Raw genomic sequence first — 23,411 nt, 5'->3', positions numbered from 1 at the left:
CTTGAATCATTTGTTTCCCACTGTACAAATGTATTTGTTAGATCATAACTGCTGATGTATATTTCGACATGTCGGGAATAGGGAATCAGTTGGAATAGAACATGTCATCTGCTAGTACTATTACTACTATTGTGAGCAGCGACAACTATCGCTGGTTGCCCGCAGTGACACAATGAACTTGGAACAAATACCCAGGCTCTGAAATTCCGACATTATTATGTTCAGTAGTCCAAAGCGGACACAGTTTATTACATGAAATTAAATGCGATCTCGAGGTATTGTCACAATGTAACATCTGGATTTATATGGAAATGCATGTTCAGTGGGTAAATTAATTACAGATCTATTTAATCTCAGGCTTGTGTTTGGGCTTGTAAATGTCGCCCGCTTTATTTTCGACTGGCTTGTAAGAGCGGATGGTAATGAAGAAAACAATGATGCTCACGGCCTTGAAGCTCAGGAGGAAGGCAAGGAGTGAATTGGCGAAGGTAGCGTTGTCATATACTAAACATGCTCCGGCCCCGTCGCACAATGAGATGTCCCACAGGATACAGGCTTGGTCGATCACCAGCCCGAAGATAATTGGACCTGGAGCGGTACCTACGTGGCAGGTGAAGGGATGGCAGAGAAGGCTTCAACACAAACTCAATTTACCGTTGACTGCATGATTAAGGGACATCTTTAGGGTATTATATATCAATATCAGTCAACATGCATTTCATTGCATAGTTCGTTTTAATTTCATAATCCGCCATAGGATGGAAGTAAAATTGATTATTGATGGGTCTATTAAATTCATGGGGTATTCGTGCTTATTGTGTATTAACCTACGAACAACACTGTAATTCTGCGCAGAAGTGTGTACAAGCATAGGCTAGATATCAATTGATACGAGTATGGATTGCTCTGCAAGAAAGCCTGTTGAATGTTGTAAGGCGACATTGGCCTACCTAATCCACCGTAGAACAAGGACTGGACGCCAAGAGCAAATGCTCGCTGTGAACTCGAAACACATCTACAAGGCAACGATAGGGAAAAATAAAGAAGTTATAACAATACCTTGAAAAGGAAACATTCCTGGAAATCTTTGGCGGCCACCAAAAGTTAAGGCTGATTCTACGGAGCACGCCATTTGCGCAGGATGGCAAAGTTGAATGGCAGTAGGATCGCCAAACCTGCGCGGGGCTCGTCATCATCACCATATGTTCATTGGGTGTCGTTTTTGGTGATTTCAACAAAATTTGATTTTTTTTTTGCGAACGTTTTCCTCACACAGGTTCGTGATTGCAGACGCATATCATAACTAGACTGAAAACGTACAATAGGTGCGCACGTTGTGGCTCTAGACGACATTGGGAGAGGGGGGCTGGAGGCAAATAGAAAAAAAGTCTAAATCGCGAGCAGATGACGAGATATCCAAGTGTTAAACCTATGAGAGCTCCTTTATCTGGCAGAGATTTTTTTTTTTTTTTTTTGGGGGGGGGAACATGTGCAATTTGTCCTGAAGGATATTTTTTTACACTCACCCTGCACATCATAATGTGACAGAAAGGGAACGATAATTTCTTTCAAATGTAAGTACAAATGTCATTAATAGAAAAAAAATCACTATTTCAACTTCAAAGTTAAATGCAGTTCTGCATGAAGCGTACAACTCAGAGGTACATATGCCCATGTAGGGGCGATACTTAGTCTCGTGCAGGCATTTTGAGCGTACTGAACGAACATTGGTGATTTGGTTTTGCGCACCAAATGAATTATAACTCGATCGTAGTGTAGGTTTGTTAGTGAAATAAAAAAGAAAAATCTATTAATATGGCCCTGGCTGCCAATAACTTTCAGCCATCCTAAAATACATTCACACAAAGTACAGCCCACAGCTTTACAGCGCAGCAACAATCAACATTTGTAAAACTTTCTAGATCTCTAAACCCCGTCACACACCGTACGACCTGAGGTCTTACGACCTTCCGATTGTTGGTTTCAACTGTACCACCTTCGTGAATTCGGGCCCATAAAGGGTGGGACGTAGCAGTCTCCGAGTCTCTCCGACATATAGCATGCATGCTAGCTAGCACTTGTGGAGCGGTGTTGAACCCACAAATGTAAAAACGCCCACAAATGTAGAAAAACGCCGACTAATGTAGAAATAATTCCAAAACGTCGCCTACAAATGTAAACATGACCAATACGCTGATGGACCTGCTTCTTATTTCACAGGGCTGCGCTTCTTGTAAAATAATGTGCGTGTGTGGGACCAACGGTGGGGAGATGTGTGTCTGTATGCATTTCTGTAAACGTGTTGCAGTTTGCTGCGTGTCACACCTTTCCGGGTAAGGTATGTACGCGGACTTGTTGCGAGTATAAGGATATTCCAGCACGCAGGACGATATTCTGCTGGCGGACAAGGATGTTGGCGAGTTCCGTACTTGCGTCTTACCTGCTAGACGCGTTCTACTTCCCCGCACTTGTGTGTATTCCGTGTGACCTGCGTGAGAGCTTCAAAATCGATCCGTTTTCAGTTACGAGTGACATACGGGGACTGTACCTGGCCCGCACATGACAGTACCTACACGTATCTCGCCCATAGTTGCCCGAGGTGTGCACGCTGGTCCGATTTACCCGCAGCCAAGATTTGAGCATGACCAAAACTTTTTCCGGGTAGCTTACTGTTCATCCTGCCAAGAAAGGTGTGACAGGGGGTTAAAATTCGTAACCCCCCCCCTTTACAGAATTCCCGGATCAGCCCCTAGTATGTGTTTGATCAGGACCCCAAAATAAAAACAAAAGCAAAAATGAAAAAAAGAAAAGATGAACTCACCTTCACACGTAGGGAGTACTACAGCTGAAATAACAATCCACAAAAACGCCCACTAATGTAGAAGTACGTCAACCACAGATGTAGAAATTTTCTACATTTGTGGTTGATGTATGAATTTTTTACTACATTAGTGGGCGTTTTTTACATTTGTGGGCGATGATCGTTTTTACGTTTGAGGTTGAAATTCTTACATTTGTGGGCGATGTTCGTTTTTACATTTGTGGTTGAAATTCTTACATTTGTGGGCGATGCATTCTTATGTTTGTGGACGTTTTTACATTTGTGGGCATTTTTACATTTTGTGGGTTCAACAAGCGGCAAGGGGGGGGGGGGGGATCCTGCCAAAGCCTTGCCGTGTTGTAGGCGATTATGTCCCCCCTGGAGAAACACTCCGGGGGACCAAATCTCCGTGTCAGATTTCACGATTTAATGTCTTAGGATATAATATCCCGATTTCAAACGGCGATATGGTCCTAGGTCTCCGACATATCGCATGCACTGCCAGGAGATAGTGTCCCTACTCCCATATCTGCCAGCAGCGATAGCGCCAGGGGCCGATAAGTACTGGGACAGTACAGGACATTGGGTCGAAATTTAATCATTTTAAATCTACAGATAAAGTGTTGTCTGTTTGATATCCATAACCGTATCTATAGTTGAGTGGGAGTTCTGATTCGATTTGGATAACAAAATTACACTTCATAACCGAATATTAGTGCTTGATTCCAGACTTACGTGGTGACTATATTGCTACGTTCTACATAAAACTCAGTCCCACACATTCCTATTTTTGCAGGGCAAGAAATTCGTCCTATTATTAGTATGTACATGTTGTATCACTTTTGAGTATGTTTGTGTTTAATTACTGGTGCTTACACTTCTTTGGGGGGGGGGGGGGGCGGGGTTAAAGTTAACCCCCATCCCACTTACCACGCGAATACAGTTCTAGCATATCAACTGCAGTGTTTCACAAGTTCTACGTCTGTATTCTGAATGCCACCGTGGGTATACCTTTCGTGAAATTCTTTTTGAAAAAATAATAAGGATAATACACCTGTAGTGGCTATTTTGTATAGCGCACATGTTCACCTTTCGGTGACAAAGGCGCTTCAAAACGAAAGAAAGAAAAAATATACATTATGTGAGAAGTGTGCACCACCCCCTGGTTGCCCTCTCTTTCTGCTCTTCATTTTGTTGTTGCTCTTGCTGTATTTCATCGTGCCTGTCTTCATTTGACTCTGCCACATGTCAGTATATATGTCATAGATCCTGCTGGACAATTTTTGGATTAAGAATTCACTTCCAACCTTCAGATTTTGTGGAAAGATGTTTTGCCCTTGCTACATTGCAAGGCATTGGCACTGTACTCCATGTTTTCTCAGCATTAGAGCCTGCTCACTCAACCTTCCCTGGGATACAAAAGGCCTTGGACAATAACATTCCTGTCAACAATGGATCTGGTCAAGTTCACTCTCTTTGTCTTCTTTGTGCTGCAGTGCAAGGGGACTTGCCTGAAAGAGCACCATAGCCAGTGCACTGACTATACCAAGGTAACCTATGTGAAGAAATGCTATGGAACACGTGTTGTTTATTATGCAAATTCTCCAGCCACCTTTGAGCTCTTACTTCTGAAATCTGGAGATGTCAGCACCAACCCTGGTCCATCAGACCCTCATGATGGATCTCATGATAGTGTCTATCCCCTTGCTCCAAAGCATAACCAGCGTATTATATATACTGGTACCACTCTACGTGATTTACAGCCTTTTCCACGTGTGCTCTACACCAAATTGCCTGATGAACTGTTCAGTAGAATCAAAGCCTTGGGTATTCATCGCAGAAGGAAGACTCATCGTGGAAGCAAGGGCTTCAGAAGGAGAAGAAGACAGCAGCAGCATGAACATCAACTATCCAAAGAGAGATCTCCTAATCTCTCCCACGAAACGTCTTCTGTGGAAGCAAGGCACGATAAGTTGAATTTTTGTGTTCTTAATGCTCGCTCACTCGGGAATAAATCTTCAGAATTTCAAGACTTTGTCATAGATAAGCACCTTGACATGGTATGCGTCTGTGAGACATGGCTTACTCCATATGATGATGCAGTGGTGGCTGACTTCTGTCCAGATGGCTATATCTTCAAGCACCGACCCAGACCTGGTAGACGAGGTGGAGGCATTGGATTCCTTTACCGCAATGAACTAAACGTGAGTGTTAAACCATCTTCTGTCTATGACAGCTTTGAAGTGATGTCAGGTACTGTTACATCAAACAGCATCAGCACCGATATTGTCGTTATCTACAGGCCACCTGGGACTCGATCTTCTTTCACTAAGTTCTTAGATGAGTTCTCATCCATGCTTGATGATAACATTTTTCGTCCGACACCTCTTTTGATATGTGGTGACTTGAATGTTCATCTGGACAATTTGGCTTCTTCCAACACTAAGAAATTCAATGAATTGCTCTCTAGCCATGGTCTCATCCAGGTTATAGATGTCCCTACCCATGAGAAGGGACATATTCTCGATGTATTACTGTTTCGCTCGTCCGAGTGTGAATTTCATTCCAATGTTCAAGTCATACTTGGCATATCTGATCATTCTGCCATTACTTGCAACCTCCATCTTGATAAACCTCGCCAGACTAGGAGATACAAAGTTGTTCGAAATATCAGATCGATAGACAGGATTGCATTTGCTGCTGATGTTTGCAATGCCTTTAAGTTGTCTTCATCTGACTTGGATGTGTGCAGTGCTGTTGACAATTATAACTCGCATCTAGGCACCATTCTCGACACTGTCGCACCTGCTAAGATGTGCATCAGGAGGGATCAGTCCACAAGTCCATGGTATACTCATGAGATCATCCTTGCTAAGCGTAGCTGTCGAAAAGCTGAACGGAAATGGCGTACCAAAGGCAAACTGGAGATAGATCGGCAGCTGTACTCCCATCAGAGACAGATTGTTTATTCTCTTGTTCGCAAGGCCAAGCGTAACTACTATGTTAGTCTCATTGAAGACTGCGGATCGGATTCGAAGCGTCTATTTAGTGTGGCTAATCGTCTCCTGAATCGTAAGAAGTCATCACCCCTTCCAGCTTATGTGAATGCTCAATCCTTGGCACAGCTCTTCATCCAGTTCTTCAAGTCAAAGATTAGTAACATATATAGCAAATTTCATGCAGATGTCACCCCTCAACCACCCTTGCAAACAAGTGCATCTTTGTTATCATTTGAATCTACCACTCCAGCTGAGATTGAGAAACTTCTGCGCAACATATCACCAAAGTCCTGCGAGTCAGATCAGATTCCTACCATCTTAGTGAAAGAGTGTGCTACAGTTTTTGCACCTATAATAGCCAGCATTGTTAATTTGAGTCTTCAGCAGGCATCAGTCCCAGTCTCATTGAAGTTGGCTTACATTCACCCTTTGTTAAAGAAGCCATCCCTTGATCCTGAGGCTCTGCAGCATTACCGGCCTGTATCGAACCTTCCATTTTTGTCCAAGATCCTTGAGCGTGTTGTCTTTTCACGATTATCAGACCATCTGCTGGAGAATAATCTCTTAGATAACCGTCAGTCAGCATATCGGCCGCATCATAGTGTTGAGACCTTACTAGTTAACTTATTCAATGATATTTTGAGAGATATGGATGATGGAAAGATTACTGTTCTTTTACTGCTTGATTTATCACCAGCATTTGATACTGTTAATCATTCGATTCTGGTGAATACTTTGAAGTCATTAGGTGTTGATGGTAAAGCTCTTGAGTGGTTCAAGTCATACCTATCTGAAAGGTTTCAGGTTGTTTGTGTTAATAATGCAAAATCTGATCCTGCTCCATTAGACTGTGGTGTCCCACAAGGATCTGTCGGGGGCCCAACGCTTTTCTCGATTTATCTGACTGGTTTGAAAGAGATTTTACATCGTCACTCTTTTAACTATCATTGTTATGCTGATGATATCCAGATATATACATCATTTCTACCTACCCAAACAAATGTCGTTGACATCATTCAGAAACTTGAGGCTTGCATCCATGATATCAAAAAGTGGATGAGCTCGCATTCATTGAAGTTAAATCAGGAAAAGTCAGAGTTGTTATTTATTGGTTCCAAGGTTCTACTTGACAAGGTTAGTCTTCCTTCTTTGACGGTTGACAATGATGTGGTTATTGCTCCATCTAAATCATGTAGAAATCTTGGAGTATTATTTGATTCTACAATGTCCATGTCTGTTCAGATCTCTGCTGTCTGTAAATCCGTGAGATATCAGTTACGCAATTTGGGCATTATTCGCAAGTATTTAACTCGTTCAGCCACAGAAAAAATAGTTCATGCTCTTATATCATCACGACTTGACTTTGGTAATGCACTCCTATTTCAGCTACCACAATCTCAACTTTCACGGTTACAAAAATTGCAAAATTCAGCAGCCCGCGTTGTTACCCTTACCAGGAGAAATACTCACATTACCCCTGTTTTGTCCTCATTGCATTGGTTACCTCTTGAATCTCGCATTGTATTTAAACTATTACTATTTGTTTTTCATTGCATACATGGATCTGCCCCAGAGTACAATGTTAATTTACTGACATTTTATAATCCTTCCAGATGTTTAAAGTCATCCGATTGTAGATTGCTTGTTGTTCCAAAAACGAAGAAATCATGGGGGGATCGGTCGTTTGCACATGCTGGACCTTACCTGTGGAATCAGTTGCCTCAAGCTATCCGTCACATTTCGAATGTTGACTCCTTTAAAGTTGCCCTCAAGACTCATTTGTTCATGACCATTTTCCAGTAGAATTGTATATTATGATGTATATTTTTTCATTATCATCATTGTGTCATTCATTTTCATTTGCATGTTTGTGTAAGGATTTTTGTATTTCATAACTTACTTCTTCTACTGCGCCTTGAGCACGTTAACTATGTGGAACTGGCGCATTATAAGTACCCTGTATTATTATTATTATTATTATTAAAGGCCTACATGTACAAAACATGACAAAAGGGAAGTAAATGACAACGAAAAAAAAAAAAACCACAATAATCCCTGATAAAGAACACAATTTTCTATTTATTATGGATTGCAGTTACATGTAATCCTCAATGTGAGAGGAACACTTAATACGTTTTTAGTTCAGATATGAATGTTCCTGCAGATGAAAGTTGGCGCAATGGAATATGTTACTGATTCTACAGTTTGCATGATCCTATAACTGAGAGAGAGAGAGAGAGCGATCCCCATCCATGTTTATTTCTCGGTATTTGAATGGAAATTGCATCTCACATGAAGAACGTATAGGCTTCGTCTCGGCTTCGTGTGTATTTGGGAATCGTATAGAGTCTTGCAGGTATGCGGGGAAAGAGAGTGAACTGAATGATGTACTAATAACAGAATGTAACAATAATAATCTTTTTTTTTTCAAAGTAAAGAACGGAAGATTGGTTATATATGTAATAAAAAAGGCATAATTTTGGTATTGTTGAAGTTTTGTAACATCTTTCTGTGGAGATTACAAAGCAGTTAATTCGAAAAATCCAAACGAGAAAATATAAAAAGAAAAAAGAAAAAGAAAAAGCATTCCAGTTGCGGATTTAGAGAAAAAACTTTCTTATGAAACATAAATTATGCAACTGCATGATATCTAATATTCCACTCAACTTCAATCATATGACTTCGAAAAGACATTTCCTGGTCCACTATAAAACCTATAACAGACTGTTTTTGATGGAATGATGTAAAATTGCTACCAATATGAACATATGGCTTCATTGTTAGTCGATCTTACCTAGCATGTCATTTGAACCTAATAAGAAAAATTAAACTTTACCATTAGTCAGCTTTAGGTCATTGGATGCAACCTAGATTTTCAGGTCTTGGAAACATTCTGCAAGTTTTGCAATGGCGGATGACACGGTAAACGCAGTAGGTTTAAAGACGCAAAGAGTTTGATATCATCTGCATAACAATGATAACTAATACAATGTTGCGAAATATACTTTACTGATTTATTGCGCACACGTAAAAAGAATAGCGGGCCTCCAACAATACCCTTTGCCAAACTTGTGCAGTGGCTTTATGACCAGAGGTAAAATCAAAAATTTGATTCTGACATACCACTGTCAAGATCGTTCAGAGAAATGGGACTAACCAACCAACTAAATCAATCGAGCGCTGGATTATGCGATGTCACATGGTTGTGATGTACTGCGCGTATCTTGAAAGTCACTGACAATAGACGAAAGTCAGACAAAATAATACAATTCTCTTAATAAATTTTCGTTATATCAAGGAACTAAACAAGAAAAAATAATTTGATAAAACACAAACCTGTAGGATTTCCCAGCAATGATTTCTTTCTCTAAGAATACCAGCACTGAATATTATCACTGTTTACATGAATTAGAAATTACTCCGTTGCCCCTGCCCTCCCCCCAAAAAAGTGAGTGTCAGCTGAATCTGAGAATAGCTTTTCAAAATGTATGTTTACGTGGAGAGTTTATATACACAATTTACTAGTGAATTAAAGCAAAAGAGCACTAGTTATAGAAATAATCGTCATAATGAGCATCATGTGACTGCACACACAATTGGGCATTGCAATCTTAACTTGGATGTCTTTTAGGCTCTGGCAACATTATCTAGTTTCAGCGTCCTCAGCTGTTACTAAAATCACCACTCGATCTCAAACCTACAAAGTCTCACTCCTCCGCAGCACAGGAAGCATTTTCTCACGCCTAAAAAAACCCCAACACAACAACAACAAACAAAATGTGGCAGGGAAGTCCATATCAAACGTACTGGATGATAAACCCGCCTATTCCGAGTTGAATAAATGAGTTAAACTTTTTATCTTGTTCTTTGTTTAGTTTTTGGTTGGCTACCTACACAGCTATATCTTACAGCCATATTTCTATATGAATTATCCAAAGAGGTATACGAAAATTCTGCGGATTATGTAGGCGCAAGTCATATTTATATTGAGGCCCCCATCCATTTCAAGCTTAATCGCTTAGATGGTGGTTTCCTGCATTCAATGATCTATGCTATTTACTGAAAAGTACTGTACATTTTATTTTATGTTTTTGTGTATGTACACTGCTCAATGCAATCACCCATGTGTATCTATTTGTGTACTGTTATCGATTTATTTCACTGCACTTGCTATTCTTTGTCTCTGTACTTTTGAAATTTGTGTTCAATTTGTATCTGATTGAATGCAGAAATAAATCAAATCAAAGTATTCATTCAAAATTGGCCAAAATTTGAGAAAAAAAAAGTCTTGCCGGACCATGAGGCTGGTAATGACTCGCCTGACCAAAAGGTCTATTACTATTTCTCAGCTATTTTTTAACATTTGTTTGTTGCTAATGAATGAATTACCCTGGTATTGTAAGATTTTGGATTGATTTTTTTAACCATTTTAAAATTGTCCCAAGTCCCAGTCTGACCATGAACATGTAGGCCCTACAGGCGGTAGAAAATGTAAATTTCACTACGAAATATAGTTCAACAGGCACCAAATGGAAATATCTGCGTTTATTTACAATTAAATATTTCAAGAATTATACAAAGTTTTGAAGGTTGAAACATGTAATAATTAAATCCAAATTCTCTTGACCTCTCAATACAAAGATCTTTAAAAAAAACACACGAGAGCATGGACAGTGAGTGAAAAGGGGGACAAGAAATGGTTAGACTCTCTATAAGCCTGTCATTGTCATTACTTCAGTTCAGAGGGACACATCCGAAAACTTGGTGCCACTAAAAAAAAATCAAACAACAATCCCTCAGCGGCAAATCATCCTTCTCACCCGCTGATTTTCTGTCCCTTGCACTTTGGTGTTACCGAATACTACAGTAGTAGGTTTGGTCTTCTAAACCTACCGATCCAGTCCTTTCTCGGCGGCGATTTGGTTCCCCCGAATTTGGGTATAAACCCGCCGATTCGACACCCTAAGCGGCGATTTGGTCCCCCGAATAGGCTTCTTCGTAGAAACGCGCCGATTCGATCCCCCTCAGCGGCAATTAGGTCCTTGCGAAACGGATATTCGGTCCTAGGATACTATTTCCTAAATTCGAACCCGGAGATGAGGTCCCCCGGAGTGTTTCTCCGGACGGACATTATCGCCTACAACACCGGCACACTACGCATGTAAAACGCTTGCGTTTGCAATATGTGTATGCGAAACTGGGTTGAAAAAGAAAATGAATCGGAATTTTTTTCTGAACCAGACCATTCTTGTATTTGAACTGTGTAAGAATTTGTGTATACCTGAAAGAAATGGAAATTATATTTTGCCCTTTTTTTTGATAACTAATCTTTACATTGTGGGTTGGAAAGAGATTTAGTAAACTCTGTTGCTTGATTTCATTCTAATTCAAATTTTGTAAAAGGATTTTCGTAATCTGCATAATTGATACCAAGAATTATTTCAACACACTCTTTTTTATATATACTCTCTAAATTTTCTACCCATGGGTTAAGTACAAATACTATACAATGTATGTCTCATATCCTGTTGGGTCTCCACTTTCATCAACAGGCAAAAAATTCCACCACTATGTCATGCAGAACAGAGCTCCAGCAAGCTTGAAACAGTGCAGAGACTAGCAATAGCTGACTGAATGTGTACCCAATCCTGTCAAGTTGGTATTTCCTGCAGTAAGCAAGAAATAGGAAGAAGGACTGGTCTGTGAGAGCTGTATATAGTAAGAGGAAGGCCTACATGTGCTTTTTTAGCTCTCAGCAAAGGAGAAGGAGTGGAAAAGTCAATCCGGTTGCTGTAGTTCCCGATTTTGGCTCCAATATTAGGAAGAAGAAAAGGGCCTCACCAAAGTTGCAGAGGCCTTCTTTACTCATCTTTCTTGAAGGTCTTGAATGTCATCTCAAATATGTGTTCCTTTCTTTCTTGAATAGTCTTTTATTTCTTTAAGGGATTATGAGGCAATGTACGATCTATGAGGCAATCACATCAAGGCTCAAGAGTATACATCATAGTACAGTCTGTGGCTTGCACTAATTGGATGATTGGAAAAGGGGGATGTCAAACTCAAACAAAACTCCTACGCAAACTCACATGAATTACTTATAACTTCCAACGTAACATATATTCTCATCTAATTTTCATCTAAATAACATGCATTCAGATATTCACTACCCTCGTCACTGCAAAAACATGGACAGAAAACTTTTCTTGAAATCAGGGCACGGTACAAGCAATCATTCTTTGGCAGCTGCGTGTATTAAACAGTGAGTCTCCCATATCCGGCCAAATCCCTTATCCGTATGGGCACCGGTCCCGACGTGTCCGGATAGGAAAGGTCGGACTATACTTCTAGGATTTCAAAACATAGATTCTGACCTTTCTGTAAGGGACTCTTTAAAAAAATCTTAAGTTAGACAGAAATTTGTACGAAGAATTAGAGACTTGATGATAGTCATTTATCATTTCTGTTCTCAAAATAGAAGAGTTCATATTTAACATAGATCTACCTTGCCTAGTTTAAGTGATGTCTCCATTCATCATTTATGCCTACCATACCTGCCCCCCAGTGCTAGTGTATGCCCTAGTTCTATCAGTGTTAGATGGCTTTAAAATAGAGCTACCCATGTTGATGTCAAAATGGTAATTTGAGAGCTTATGCCAATCAAAATTAATAAGACTTAAAAAAAAAATTGAATCACAACCAGTATGCAATAAACTGGTACTTGTATATGATTACTTGAAAAACTAGAATCAACTTATTATTTAGAAAGGATGATTGACATTGAAAGCGTTTCAGCCAATATGTCCCAATATAAAGCAATTTGAAATATTTCATCCAAAATATGTCTCAACATTAAGCTATTTGAAAATATGTCCCTATACACAGCAATTTATGTGTGGTACCGATTAAGCATTGAAAACAACACTTTAATGTTTGTTACATTGAATTTTGTGATGCTAGAGCGGATTTTCCAGTATTTTCATGGAACTTAATACATATACATGTATGGCAATGCCTAACAGTGATTCTTATGGGAATTTGGGGTCATAGGTCATAGATCAAGGGACAAAAGTCAAGGTCAACCCCTCAATATTCCACTGTTTCCCTCATATCTATGCAATGCCTGAGGTATTTAATTAAAACTCATTGAAAATTTGCATTACCCAATTTAGACTCTCAGAGAAATTTTTGACCAAAAGGTCAAAGGTCAAGTGAAAATGCTGAATTTGTCTTTTTTCTACATATCTCGTAAGTGACTCAAGGTATCATCATGAAACTTGGTACCCTATGTATGTACTGCTTGGCAGTAAATCTCTTGGAAATTTAAGGGTCATGGGGCAAAGTTCAAGAGTCAGAGATGCCGGAATGCCAGAATTTTCCTATTTAATGCTGAAACTACACTACACAGAGAAGAAAATGGCAAACAACAGACAAACACATACCAGATAAAGAATACAATTATCGGAACATTACAGATTGCAATTATAGAACTATTATTATTTTAGAACTTTCTCAGAGTGTGATGCAGAGAAACATGCCTCTTTTCTGCTCCCCAATGCCAGTATGTGAGTGATAAATGAACTCAAAGTTTCCGTGTACACATTTCCTTCCTTTTGTTTTTCACCACACTGAATACTCTCTCGGAGTCTGCATTGCTGTGGAATTGTACCAATACTCTGTTCATAACTTTACAAAGCAGTGGATACTTTTTCTTCTGCAGATGTAGGATCTATCATCTGGTTGGTGTGATGCCATTGCTGGCCAATTCTAACATCATCCTTGGACTATATCTCTTTGTCAATTTGAAAGAGGTTGAGCTCTGATTGAAGCTCGTCCATTGCTTCCTTCTCTACTGCATTGAGCCTGTGGCAAAACTCAAACCTGGTGTGCTGCCTGTTTTTGATGCCGAACACCTTAACATGAATACAGAATGAGAACATCATCTTTCAAAGGGTAGTGTTCCATCATGTAACGTGGTGCACTTACGTAAAAGCTTTTAACACTTTTGAAAAAAACTTAACTTCTTCCTTGTGATCATTCAGGAATGTGCAACATTCATAACTAATTTGAATGTCCTGGGCCCCGTTTTATCAAAAGATAAATTTAACTTTAAGTCAAGATAATCTATGATTAACCTCTCAAATCAACTCTAAGTCCACTTAATCAATGATTAACTTCCAAATCTACTTCAAGTCCGTTTTATCAAGAGACCCAGAGTTGAAATCAACTTTAACTCCCTCCCAAATTAACTTTAAGTTTTCACAACCGCTCCAAATCCACGCTAACTTTATAGCTGATAAAATATCAACTTTAAGTGGACGGTCTAGGTAGATTCAATTTGTAAGCCAATTTACAGAAAAAAGATGACTGTCACATTTTCCTACTCTACTCTACCCTACTCCTATGCTTGTCTGTCAACTACTTACTTTCTCTATCATTTGGTTACGTTTCTTTCATCTAAATTAGTTACGGTCTTTTCTTTGCAAGAAATTCACGATCGCCATGCATTGCTTACGCGACTGCTGCACGCAAACACTTAACAGTAAGACAGCAGTCTCAATCCTACCCTGCGCGCCCTACGCCTCGGCCCGCCCGCCCGCCCATCAAGCCACCGTCAGCAAGGGCAGGTACTAGTAACCCTGCGCTGGAACTATGTCTCTGTGCAATGCTTATCTTGCCAAAGAATATGCGAGGAAACCAGCGATTTCTGACGTGCGTAGGCCTACGTAGAGCTAGTTCATTAATAGATACTATGTAGGCCCACACAGAAAGTAAAGAGTTTAATTTTATAGGCTATAGCATCGAGTATGACAGTAAAGATCTACCTAACCAGTTTATTTCGGCCTAAGTAACGTTACAGCGGGTTGTTTGTACTTACCGTACTGTAGACGAGAGCGTCTACCTAACGTTAGGTCTAGAATTTCGATATAGACTCGCGATCTATTCTTTACAAAGCCGATCCTACAGGTAACACACAAGACTTGAAACAGTGCATACACGACCTTCACCTTGGACTGTCAGCTACTGTACGTATTTATTCATTCCATGTCAATGAATACTAACGTTAGATCTAAGATCCTGGATCCACGATACGCGCGTATGCAGATGTTCGTTGAGCTCGAGATATGCTACATATCGACCTACTTTCGCCAATACAACGCAAAACGGCGTATTTTGCGGTTCTGTTGCAAACATACTTCTAATTCAGCGGCTGTAGCGTTAATCATACTGCGGCGCACTAGCAGCCTACGCTTCCGTGGCTGTAGCAAACAATCATGTAGGACCTACATTGCTGTTTTTTGTTGTTTGTTTTGCTTTATGTATTGTATTGTTTTTAAGCAAACAGTACCGGAAACCAGCCTCGTCCTGTGCTTTTGTTTTGACTAAATCAATAATTAAGTCATGGTGATCAGCTATAACTATAATCGACTATTAAGTCTCTTCGTAAAACGGAAACTTTAAGTTGATTCAAAGTTATAGCCAACTTTAAGTTGACCAAAGTTAGAGTTGATTTCACAATCGACGCTAACTTTATCTTGATAAAACGGGGCCCTGATCATCTTTTTGATTTCCTGTATCATTCAAGTTCGGCCTTTTAACATGTAGAGCTATTGCACCAGGCTTAATGAATTTGCTCAGGAGTGTAGCAAACTGGCTCAGCATGATGTGTAGCAGTACCTGTAAAAGCAATGTGAAAAAGCAAGGGGAAAAATAAGACATGATATTGACTCAATCTGTACCCATTACTCTAACCCTAGTCGGCGACCTCGGTACGGAAGTTTTGAACATGTCCAAAACTTCTGTAGCGAGGTCGCCGTGGTTTTAGAGCGTATCACAATCGCCTCACGAGCGCATTAAAAGCGCCACATTCGTAACTCTGACGGGGTAGCAACGCGTATTAAAGCGTAACTCAAGCGCATTGAAAGCGGCCCCATCGCCCATGAAAATTACCACTTTTACAGTATTACGTTACAGGAACCAACCATGAACGACAGAAAGTGATGCACAGACCAGGAAGGTGGGACATGGAGAAAAAATGTATAAGATACATTTTCAACGTACACTCACTACGAATCTACTCTGTTTATTAATTTTTTGTTTGTCATATACCACTGCAAGTCAATGAAAGTAAATTAAGTTGTAATCTTTTCAAATATACCTTCATAAAATTGACTCATTGTAGGCTACGATTTGTAGTTTGCTTGTAAGCCGGTTCTTTAATATTATACACACATTTTACCCTTTTAATTGAATGGATGACTTAACTAATACTGCAATTTCACATAAGGTTCTAACTGATGTGTTCTAGATGTGAAGATGTGAGGGTAAAACCATATTCTGCATATCCGTGTTGGTTTGACACTGACATCTGCCTGAAGAACTTCAATCATGAAACCCATTTTATACCTCGATCGCTTGACATCATAACATGAGCCCGGCGTAAACGTATCACTGTCGCTCTGATCGTATCACTGTTGAAGCGAGGTCTTGATAAGCGTATGAATATCGCAACACGCTCGGTTCGATCGCAGATGCAGCGCGCCTCGTCGGCCTGGAAATGCGGCAACAACGTGGCACAGTCGTATTATCATCGTGGCGCTATCGCCTCGGCGCGGGTTGAGCGTGGAGAAACCGTAGTGTAATCGCCTTTTCATTCGTGCGATTGACAGAATATTTCATTCGGTTAAAGATGAAATGTTTGATCCATTCATCTTTCACCTCATGACATATTCTGTCCATTGCACTCATAAACACTCATTATTTGTATAATATACATATATACACACACAATATGTACGTATATAATGCAGCGATGTTAAGCACAATACTTGCTAGAGATAGATGCATAAGATACATGAATTGTATCAATTTGAATGCAGCTGTGCAATAGTCACACAATCATGCATGCCGAAACAAAGGGTATTTTTTTTTCAGATGTAATTAACATGCCGTTCACGCTGAAATGTGTATAAATATGCACATATACTTTTTCACTGAAAGAAACCTTGCCTTGCGCTAATATTTCTTTTTTGAAGATAATTTGGCTCTTTTTTTTAAAATTATTTCTAACGATTTCTGCAACCATGTGCTAGGCACGAGGATTACCACTGACCGGCTGCTGTCATTCGACGCAAGGATATCTGTTGGACAGGGGCGTCGATCCCCAAATGTGGAGGGTGGGGAGTCTGTCTTTTTGAAAATATTTTGCCTCCTTGGTCCGACGATTTTTGCACAACCATATACTGCGCAGAGACTAGGCATGATGATTACCAGTGATTACCAGCTGTCATTCGGCACACGGATATCTGTTGAATGTTGGATGAAAAATAATGTAAGTTTTGACAATTGGTTCTGAAAGTAAATTTGGGTAATGACAGTGATAATTTAGATGGCAATTCATTTGGAGACATGGTTTAGACATAGAGGATAATATGATTTTCACTGTGAATTGCTAGATTATAAGACTATCTACATCCTATAGTAGTGTAAAACTAGAAAAAACTATTATATTCGTACTATATACTATATGGTCAAAATACTTGTAGGCCTACTACATAGATGTTCTCACTTTTGCTTGTTATTTATCTGTTTGTAATGATTGAAATGAAGTGAGGCAATTCTGTTAGTCCTTATATAGAGCCCGTTTTCGAGACGTGTAATTGTTTTTGGACGAATGTCCAAATAAATGTTGATATTGAAGATACGATATATTTTGATAGCACAAGGCCTTTCGCCTACATTTTATTCACCAAATGAAAGAAGTTAACAATTGTCATGAACGTACACAAAGGCAGATGTGGCTTTGCAGTTCTGGCGTACGGGGTTGTAAGGGTCTGAGAATTCAACTTGCTCTAAGTATCACCTGACATACCTCCGAGTTATACGCTTCATGCGGAACACTGCATTTAACTTTGAAAATGAAATAGTGATTGTACTTACATCTGAAAGAAATTGACGTCCCCTTTCTCTGTCACAGGTGTTTGGTGTGAGTGAAAATTATTCTCCAGGACAAAAATGCACATTTTTGTACGAAAAATCTCTGCCAAGCACAGGAGCTCTCATACAGAACACGAAGAATTATCTTATTTTTTTTTCAAAAAATAATAGTAAATGGATCTGATGTTTTTTTCTCATCGGGAAAAAGGTAGTAGACTCTTAAAATATTGCTCTTTACCCTGGAAACGACTGACAATCGCCCGGACCTCCACTTTAAGATGCAGATGCCTAGTTGTCTGCTCATGATTTAGACTTTTTCTAATGGCCGCCCGTTCCATGTCGGAAAAGGAATGGCTGGCAGCTCGCCCTCTAGTATACAAAAATTCAATGTTTGTGAGTGTGATGGTTCCGAATATTACATGAGCGTGCAAGTACCGTCCTATTCAACGACGCGAAGCGGATTCAAACCATCGCACTCATAACCATTGGATATATATATATATATATATATATATATATATATATATATTTTTCTTTTTTTATACAACACACGATATAGACCTGGTCAAGAGCAATATAGATAGATAAGCCTATCGGGGGGGGGGGAGGACTAACAGTTAGGCCTAGATCTAGATCTGGCTCTAACATAGGTCTCGCTGGCAGCGCAAACGGGTGTGCGCGTATACATCAATGCTTTACGATACACAAGTTCAGCTTGTCGTATAGGATCTGTACTGGTGGCCAGCTTGATTTATCGTTCAATAGGCGTCGATGGCGCGCCATTTGCCCAATAATTCCGAAAAACTTATACTTTATCGTAATAAACTTAATTTTTCTTACTTAAAGTTTCTCTCAAAAAAACTTTGTTTATCGCCTGATAAACTAAGTTTTTCGGCGGTAAACTACGTTTTTCAGTCGATAACGACTGATAAACAGAGTTTTCAGCGATGAACTTAGTTTATCGTGATAAATTTAGTTTATCGATAATCAGAGCTATTCAAGCCTTGCCAGTAGTGGGCGCTCTGAGCTTAGCGTTGTCAGATAAGCAGATTTTCCCTCGAAAAACAGAGTTTATCGACTGATAAACACAAATCTTCGGCTATAAACTATTAAGTTTATCGGTCAAAAAATAAGTTTATCGGGAATAAACTGACTTATTGGGCAAATGGCGCGCCATAGTAGTCTATTGCACTGCAATGAAGAGTGAGCGTGGGATGACTGATTCTTCTGAATGTCATGTGACTCGCATTCATCTAATGAGATGGCCAGGATCAATACATTTGTTGCATAATTGTCATAGTATTTTACTCTAGGGTCGTGATTTGCTCGTGATTTGTTCTCGAAAATGCATTGACAGTTTCGTCATACTATGTGCATGACGACGTACGCAAGACGTGCGCGACGTTCCCAAAATCTTCGTGAAACCCCAAACAGATCCCGACAGTTTAGAACATGTCTCGCGTTCAGTTGGCGAAATTCGCAAAGATTTTCGGATTATTCTAAGACATATCCGCAGACTGTTCGCGCACTCTAAGCGACATTCTCATGAACGTTTGGCGTAGTAATAGACTATGTGGGCACAAACCCTTTAGACCTGCAGCTTAGAAGATTTATTAATCCAAAGATGATGACAAGTTTCGACGGTCTCATCATACTAGAATATGGCCAAGGGTCAATAAAATGAATTACTGGCAAGTCAGCTCCCGTACAGTAAGCCTAGGGACCACAAAAAAAAAAAAAAGGATCCCAAAATGCATTTATTCAGCCGAAGGGGGACATTGACACAAGTTGGTGGATATTGTTCCTTGGGTGTACCTATCATGCAGCAATGCTATTATTTTATCCTGTACGGGGCCCTGACAGTAGCCTCAAGGGTCTCACCCTTATAGTGCTATTCAACTGAAAAAGGTTCATTGCTAATTTCTTTTGCAATTGGAGTATTACACAACAGAGATACCCGAAATACCAAAGTCAGTTATTTTATCCTGCACGGACCCCAGACAGAAGTCCAAAAGTGACCCCTCATATAATTTCATCTAGACGAAAAGAGTCATGGCTAAATTATTTTGCAATGGAAGCAGCACACAACAGAGATACACAAAACAGCAAAGCCACTTATTTTATCGTGTACAGAGCCCTAGACAGTAGTCCCAAAGTGCCCCACCCATATGGTGTTATTCAGCTGAAAAGGGTCGTGGTTAACTCCTTTTGCAATAGAAGCAGCACTCAACAGAGACACCCTAAACACCATTCCGGAAGCCAGTTATTGTATCCTGCACTTGGCCCTAGACAGTAGCCCAGAAGTGCCCCACATAATTTGATTTAGCTGAGAAGAGTCATGGCTAATTTCTGTTGCAATGGAAGCAGGCCTTAGTACACTACAGAGATACCCACAACACTAAAGCCCGTTATTTTATCCGGTATGGAGACCCACACAGTAGCCCTAAATTACCTCCACTCACATAACAATATGAGTTTATTTAGCTTAAAAGAGTCATGGCTAACTGCTTTTGCAATGGGAGTAGTTCACAACAGAAATACCCAAAACACCAAAGAGAGTTATTTTATCCCGAAAGCCTGTAAGTGATTGATGTTGCTATTTATCCTGTTGATTCTGCACGGAATCTGGGAGTGTGGTTTGATTCAAGCCTAGCCTTTGACAGACATATCTCTGAAGTGTGCAAAAATTCATTTTATCATTTGTTTAATATTGCACATATTCGAAAGCATTTTACACGGGAATGTACTGAAAAAAATCATCCATGCATTTGTCACAAGTAGATTGGATTATTGTAACAGTTTATTTTATGGCTTTCCTGATAATCAATTAGGTAAACTACAAAGGGTGCAAAATGCATGATGCATGACTCTCCTAAAAGTCTATACTACATCTTAACAATTTGTGATGACAGTTTCACATAATTGGCAAAATATCAAAATGACATGTTTGTCACAAATGTGTTGACTGTTCACTTTCCTTGAACTAGGTTTAATTTGATAAATGGCTATATTTTCTAAGAGAGCATGTATTGGGGGACTTGAGGACTTTTACTTGACTTTTAACCCTTTTATAAATTTATGCATTGAGTAGTTATTGTCAATGTATGGATAACAAAAGTAATTTCTGTATAAAGTAAATAGTAAATTGTGAAAATGTTTAACCTGGCCTTTGACCCTTGACCTTTGACCCTATGACGCTAAAATTCCCAAGAAAATCACTGTTTAGGCAGAACATGGATTACAATGTACTAAGTTTCGTGATGATACCTCAAGCCACTGCCGAAATATGGAAGAAGTGAAATTCAGCACTTTCGCTTGATCCTTGCCTTTTGACATTTGACTTTTTGGGCAAAAAAAATTCCCAGATAATCTTTATTGGGTAATATATGTATACACCAAGTTAAAAAAAAATCCTGCATTGTATAAATATGAGGGGAAAATGAAATTTTGAGGAGTTTACCTTGACCTTTTACCGTATCCGGGCACTTACCCCCTGGGCAACTACCCTCCGGATAACTACCACAGGGATAATTACCCCCAGGGCTATTCCCCCAAGGGCAACTACCCCCCGGATAACTACCACCCAGATAACTACCTCCCGGAGAACTACTCCCTGGAAAACTACCCCCGGATAACTACCACCCGGAAAAACTACCCCCTGGACAACTACCCCCGGATAACTACCACTCGGAAGACTACCACCCGGAAAACTACCCCCTGGACACCTACCCCCCGGATAACTACCATCCGAAAAAACTCCCCCCCCCCCGATAACTATATCCCCCAAATCCCCTAGATAACTAGGGACTATATACCCCCCTATCTAAATACCTCTCTCACCGTGAAACACGTTAGCAGCTGTAGCCACGTTCTCCGACATTTTGTGTGGATTTCGTGCGATATAAGACATCCATGTACTAGTATATCATTATTGTATACATAGATGCGAGGGAGCGAAGCGAGCGAGGGGGGTTTCCCCCTCCCATGGTGAGAACTTGTTGCATTTTGATGTTGTAAATGGTGCAATTTGAGGCATTTTCTTCGTGTTTTATCGGCTTGAAACAGTTCCAAATGTTGAAGGCAGCAGTTCATTTTGATGTAGATTATTGAAAAATTTTGCCTATAAAATTGTATGATTTAATAAACTTTGTGTATTAACTATTACACTGAATATCATGAACGCGACCGAGCCCGAGCGAGCGGAGCGAGCGAGGGGGGGGGTGGGTGGGAGGGGGTTTCCCCCTCCCATAGTGAGAACTTTTTGCAATTTGATGTTGTACATGGTGCAATTTGATGCATTTTTTTTTTCGCTTTTTGTCGACTTGAAACAGTCCCACTTGTTTAAGGTAGCAATGTATTTTGATGTAGATTATTATTGATCAATTTGCCTTTTCCCAAGCACAAAACGCAAGAAAATTTTCATCATTTCAGGAATTATTGGGGGACAAAATGACACGTGTATCCCCCCCCCACCAGTCCTCCAGGATCGACGTCCCTGCATACGAGTGGGCTTTTGCATTCTTAGAATACAAATACAAATGAAAAATTTTGATGGGAAATTCGGAAAGTTGTTAATCCCCAAAGTGTACTAAAGTTTTTAATGGGAAACAAAGCGGGGAAAGGGTTGATTGAAAGGAGATATCCCCTCCCATCCGTGGTGGATCTTTTGTGTTCTTTTGTGTAACTGAAGTGACAGACCTGGTGCACACTTAAGACTAAACATTTGGGAATCTGTCAATCTAAAAAGAAATAAAAATGGAAAAGGACCGAAAGGGGGAGGGTGTATCCCCCTCCCACGCGAGAGAGATTTTTTTTTTCATTTTCAGAATTGAAATTCTGCAATCTGATACACACTTTGGATAAGATATTTGGATAGTTTGCTATCATAAAACGAAAGAAAATTTTCCTCATTTCGGAAATCATTGGGGATCAAAAAGATATGTTTGACCCTCCCCCCGTCCGCGCCCCCCGTCCTCCAGGATCGACGCCCCTGATTTTGCATTTTTTGGAATTCAGATGAAAATATTTCGTAAACACATTTATGATGTAATCTGGGAAAATTTCAATCTCTTAAGTGTGTACTATATATGTATGTATGTATATATATTTTTTTTTTAAACCCTCCGTCGATTAAAAGTATCTAGATATCTCCTCCCACCCACGGAACTTTTGCATCTTTTTAAACTGAAGTAACAGACCTGGTGCACACTTTAGACGAAACATTTAAGCTCACTTTTAAAATCTGTCAATCTAAAGTGTATTAAGTAGAAAGGACTAAACGGGGAGGGTATGGAAGGGGTTAGGGCTATCCCCCTCTCACACGAGGGGGGTTCGTGTTTTCAGAATTGAAATTCAGCCATCTTTGGGTGAAATATGTAGACAGTTTTTTATCAAAAAAGTAAGAACATTTCCACATCTCGGGAGTTACGAGGAGCAAAATAATAAGTTTGTCCCCAATACTTTTATGGGGAACCATCCCCCCCCCCCCCCATCGACGTCTCTGCATATAACGGAGCTTTTTGTAGGTGAAAGATCTGCTGCACACTCTTTGATAAAATATAAGGAAATAGGTCACTCTCAAAAGTGTACAAAGTCTATCGAAAGGGACCCTGTAGCGGAGATTTTGCATGTTTATGATTGCAATTCAACGATCCGAT

The 23,411-nt window shown here is 39.9% G+C and overlaps 1 protein-coding gene across 1 annotated transcript in view; it reads right to left on the bottom strand.

Annotated features, from left to right (window-relative positions):
• Window positions 1–343: 343 nt before the first annotated feature.
• The window catches only part of LOC140239543 (solute carrier organic anion transporter family member 4A1-like), a 180,901-nt gene continuing 157,833 nt past the window's right edge, over window positions 344–23,411 (bottom strand). The window contains exons 11-12 of the mRNA XM_072319377.1: window positions 951–1,015; window positions 344–600 (exon numbers count right to left, since the gene is read on the bottom strand). Of these exons, the coding sequence (XP_072175478.1) occupies window positions 344–600; window positions 951–1,015 (322 nt within the window). The remainder of the gene's footprint in view (window positions 601–950; window positions 1,016–23,411) is intronic.

The sequence above is a fragment of the Diadema setosum genome, chromosome 16, assembly GCF_964275005.1.
Source record: "Diadema setosum chromosome 16, eeDiaSeto1, whole genome shotgun sequence".
Classification (NCBI taxonomy): Eukaryota; Metazoa; Echinodermata; class Echinoidea; order Diadematoida; family Diadematidae; genus Diadema; species Diadema setosum.
The sequence above is the reverse complement of the archived record's forward strand: the minus strand, read 5'-3'. Positions and strand labels throughout refer to the sequence as shown.